The following is a 5,000-nucleotide window of genomic DNA, read 5'->3' as shown; positions in this document are numbered from 1 at the left end:
ACTCTATGTACACTACACCAACCACAGAGCAAGTGACTTTAAGATGGAAGAATCGGAAGGCCAGGGCAGCAAAGCCCCATTCTGAAGCAGAAAACACCCAAACAGGCAACAAGCCCTTTAGGAGAGGTGATTTGTGTTTATTGACATCATTGGAGGTGAAAATTCACAAGCTCTGCACAGGATTCAAGGTAATTTAGGAGATAGTGAGTCCACGATTGTAGAGTTTATGTATATTCATTTTATATTCATTTATTTATACTCACTGTAATACCATGCACTGTTTACACTATTGTCTTTTGCACCATACCACTATTTGGACTTTCTGGTTAAATGCTCAACTACATTTCGTTATATAGGTACTCTGTGCAATGACAATGAGGTTAAATCTATTCTAATCTAATCTAGTCTAATCTAATCCAGACTATGGTGGATCATCAGTGATAGAGCCAGAAGTTATTGCCCCAGGAGTTCAGAAAAGAGGCTGTAAGCGTTCTTTGCCAAACAAAGATGATGATGATGATGATGATGATGATGCCTATAAATTACTTCTTAAACGAGAAACTGAAATAGCAGAAGTCCAGATTCGTCTGGCAGAGGAACAAATCACTCTTACCAAACCACAGGAAACCAAAGCCAGACTTGAGATCTGCCTCCTAGAAACACGGCTTCAAAACGCTGATCCCTCCACAAGGAAAACTCTTTTTTTTGTTCTTGATTTTGTTAACTTTTGGACATTTAGCCTTTTTATGATATAAAACGTGCTCAAAATATCCATAATGTATTTTTGGGAATCATGTATATTTGTTTGTTTTTATTTATTTGTTATAGGTCAGATGAGGGCCCTGACTGTTTAAAAAAAAAATGGAAAATGGAAGGGAATGTTTAATTGTGCTGTTTCTGTCTCTTCAAATAAAAACAATTAGAGTGACCCCACACTCACTAATCTACAGGTTGTTGTTTACATACAGTAGCTAGTAGCCTAAATTGAGATGTAGTCCCATTTAGAGCACTGCTAATCCGGATCAGTGTGAATCCAATGTTGCTTTGAAAAACCGGCACCAGATGGATTACCTGGTCCTGCAGAGCAAAACATGGGATTTTCAAATCTGGATCATTTTGATCCTGATAAAACCTTTTGAACAACTGGATTCAGAAGACCATTCCATGGTCTGAGCAGCCAGTATTCTAGGTAGAAGCAGTCTGGCCCAGTTCTGTCAACACCCGTTGAACATTAACAAGTAGCAAACTCTGAGAGCCGGTCTGAGATCACCATAAAAGCAATGAAATGAGGTAAAATAATATCTTCATATATAAATAAATTTAAAAATGTAAGAATTCCCAAAGGACAGGAGGACTGAGGCCTGGACAATCTTCTTCCTATTCTCGAAGGTGAAGCAGGACTTATTTCTCTACCCAAAAAAAGTTTAACTCTCAAACTTGATAATTTTTTCAACATGTATCCAACAGCCTAAGTACCTACAGTATAATGTGGGACTCTTTTTTGGCTCCTTTCAGTGTACACATATCATTATAATCAATATTACGGAATCTAGAGAAAAACATAGATTTGGTTTTGTCCTCATTTTATACCAACTTAACATTAATAAGCAATTTTTTTAAACAGAATCAAAACCTTGCTGAAGGTCAGGAATGGCTTGCTGAACTGAGGGGGCACAGAAGTAGACAACAGTATCATCAGCATAGAGATGTAATTAACAATGTTAAAGGATGAACCAGCATTATTCATGTAAATGGTAAATAGCAGTGGACCCAGAATCGAACATTGTGCAACACCTTTATTAACATTGTGAAAACTGGACTGACTGATCTGATCTACTAAGATGTCCTATCCTGTCCTATCCTGCAGGTCAACCTAAAACCAATTACCGTCCGACCGATCCAAACCAACAGCACATAACCTCTGTACATGGAGGGCATGATCAACCATATCAAAAGCCCAAGAGATGACAATATAGAGGGCTGCACAATGCACTTTCTTATCAAGAGAGATTACAATATAGAACTAACGGAAACGGCAGAGATGGTGCTATGTCCAGGCCTAAAACTTGACTGGTGTGCATTTCAAAATGCAATGTATTGCAAAAAAGCATCTGATTAGTTATCAGGGTATTTGTCAAGCAAGAAAGCCGAGAGATAGGGTGGTAATTATTCACGTCGCTGGGATCCCCCTTTTGAAGAGGAAGTACGTTGGTCGCCTTCCACGCTTTGGGAACGGTACCACAAAGGATTGTCATGTTAAAAATAGAGCCGCAGGTTTCTGCTGCTGAAAGGATTTAGAAATGACTAACAATGTCCCCAAGAAACATGGAGTAACTGTCTGTGTGTCTGTGTGTGTGTCTGTCTGTCTGTCTGTCTGTCTGTCTGTCTGTGTGTCTGTCTGTGTGTGTGTGTGTGTGTGTGTGTGTGTGTGTGTGTGTGTGTGTGTGTGTCTGTGTGTCTGTGTGTCTGTGTGTCTGTCTGTCTGTCTGTCTGTCTGTTTCTTTCTCTCTCTCTCACCTTTCCCCGCCCTCCTCCCACCCTCCCTCTCCCTCTGCAGTATGTACAACCTCTCCTTCCTGAGTACCTACTATAAGCCGGACGACTCGGAGGACCTCCCCTTCATCTGCTCCACCAATCGGGAGAACGGGATGCTGCGCTGCTCCAACGTCCCTCGCCGCCGAGTGGGCGGGGTCTACTGTTCGCTGGAGGCTCACGCTGCCCAGCCTACAGCTGATTGGCCGGGGCTAGAGAGCATGGAGGAGGCACTGGGGAATGGAGTAGGACCAGAGGGGTGTATTAACTGGTTCCAGTACTATAACGTTTGTCACGCCGGACAGTTGAACCCACATAAAGGAGCAATTAACTTTGACAACATCGGATATGCGTGGATCGCCATCTTTCAGGTAGGACCACAAGAGTGTGAGAGAGTGTAGGTGAGAGAGAGGGAATGTCAGGGAATGTGTGTAGAAGAGTTTGTGAGAGAACTTGAGTAAGAGAGAGAGAGAGAGTGTGTGTGTGTGTGTGTGTGTGTGTGTGTGTGTGTGTGTGTGTGGGTGTGTGTGTGTGTGTGTGTGAAAGTGTGTGTTCGGGAGAACTTTTTCTCAGACAGACAGACACACACACATGCTTACCAATGCTTGCTTTTGATACGACTTATCCGTCTTAGGCTGGGTTGCACCAACGTGGTTTAACTTTTAAACTAGGTTGAACTAATGCAGGATTAAAATTGATGATGTGCGACGCGTCTCTGATTAAATTTAAACCTAGTTTAAAGCTGGATTTTCTAAGCCTGGATTAAGCCTAAACCAGGGTTAATTTAAACCATGTTGGTGCAACCCAGCCTTAATGTCCAGTTACCACAGTGTTCCTCCTTGGTTACCACACCACTGCTGTCTATAAATGGAGGTGGTGATGTTGGTGATGTTGTTCTCTCTGTACAGGTGATCACTCTGGAGGGCTGGGTGGACATCATGTACTACGTCATGGACGCCCACTCTTTCTACAACTTCATATACTTCATATTTCTCATCATAGTGAGCATCTCTTCCTTCATATTTCTCAGCATAATGAATGTGTACCTCTTAAGACATCAAGTGGGAATCCAAATCAGCACTATTTGAACTTGGCAGTGGCTCTAATGGGTATATACAGTTAGCTCTGTCATTTTGGCATGCCGTTGCAGTAAGGCAAGGCACGGCAAGTTTATTTGTATAGCACATTTCATACAACGGGGGCAATTCAAAGTGCTTTACATACATTATTAAAAATACAGCAAGAGCAGCATAGTAAGAAAAAGAAAAATGACAACGAATAAAAGCAAATATAGGAAGTAAATCTGCTGCAAAACATGAAGGTTTTTAGCTTAGATTTAAATATTTTTAGGGTTTGGGCCTGTTTGATTTCTTCAGGGAGATTGTTCCAGGAGCACTGAAACTGAAACTAAAACTGACTGAAAGCTGCTGCGCCGTGTTTTGTTTTCACTCTTGGAATGATTAGCTGATTAGTCTCAGTAGTCTATGCTAACAGCTTCTCCTGTTGCTGTGGCCTTGCTGAGGTGGAGAGGCTTGTGGGTGTCCAAACCCCGAGAGCAACACTATGTAGGTCCATAACCATACCATAACCATAACCATACCGTGTTGGTTTCAGACCAGAGTCCAAACACAGCTAACAACGGTACCGTTACAGAAAAGATGCTAACAGTGGTCCCTAGAACTCCAATCTTTTAACACTAGAACAACCATGGGTGGGGTCATTTGACCAAGTGAGTAAAAAGAAATACCATTGCACTCGATCAAATTTCAGGACCCTCCTTTCATGACTTTTCCTAGATATGTGCGTTCTACCACCCAGTATCCTTACATTTTCTAAATCACACCACGATAAGCTAGCATAAAGCTATTTTTGCAGTTTTTCTGTGTAGGACGGGGTAGTGGTGGTCTAGTGGATAGTGAGTTGGACTTGTGATCGGAAGGTTGTGAGTTCAAATCCCGCCTGAAACCACACCACTACTAGTGTGCCCTTGAGTAAGGCACTTAGCCCTCAGTTACTCCAGGGGGAATGTCCCTGTAATTCGTAATTGTAAGTCGCTTTGGATTAAAAGTGTCTGCTAAATGGTAAAATTTAATTATGATTAATTATTATTAATTATAATTTACAAGACGCGCCAACTAGTGGTCTTTATGTGCAAGTAGCAGCTTCCCATTCTAAATACTATGGTCATTTGAGGCAGCGCTAAGAGTAGGTGAAATAGTCTGAAATAGTCTGCCAGCAACTTTTTGTATGCCTGGTTGTCCTTACAGTACCTTCTGCGTGTTTCTGTTTTTACCCCCTTCTTCCCCCAAAAGGTGGGCTCGTTCTTCATGATCAACCTGTGCCTGGTCGTCATAGCGACCCAGTTCTCGGAGACCAAGCAGCGGGAGAACGCCCTGATGCGCTCGGAGCAGCGCGCCCGCTACCTGTCCAACGCCTCCACACTAGCCAGCTACACCGAGCCGGGCTCC

General features: G+C 42.5%; 1 protein-coding gene across 1 annotated transcript in view; it reads left to right on the top strand.

Annotated features, from left to right (window-relative positions):
- Positions 1-5,000, top strand: part of LOC308149708 (voltage-dependent T-type calcium channel subunit alpha-1H-like) — a gene marked incomplete at both ends in the record, with an annotated part of 81,141 nt that overhangs the window by 14,832 nt on the left and 61,309 nt on the right. The window contains 3 exons of the mRNA XM_080522606.1: positions 2,558-2,903; positions 3,441-3,533; positions 4,845-5,000. The exon at positions 4,845-5,000 is cut by the window's right edge and continues 171 nt beyond it. Coding sequence (XP_080378732.1) covers positions 2,558-2,903; positions 3,441-3,533; positions 4,845-5,000 — 595 coding nt within the window. The remainder of the gene's footprint in view (positions 1-2,557; positions 2,904-3,440; positions 3,534-4,844) is intronic.

Source organism: Nansenia antarctica (genome assembly GCF_963989245.1).
Source record: "Nansenia antarctica genome assembly, chromosome: 2".
In the NCBI taxonomy this organism is placed as follows: domain Eukaryota; kingdom Metazoa; phylum Chordata; class Actinopteri; order Argentiniformes; family Microstomatidae; genus Nansenia; species Nansenia antarctica.
The sequence above is the reverse complement of the archived record's forward strand: the minus strand, read 5'-3'. Positions and strand labels throughout refer to the sequence as shown.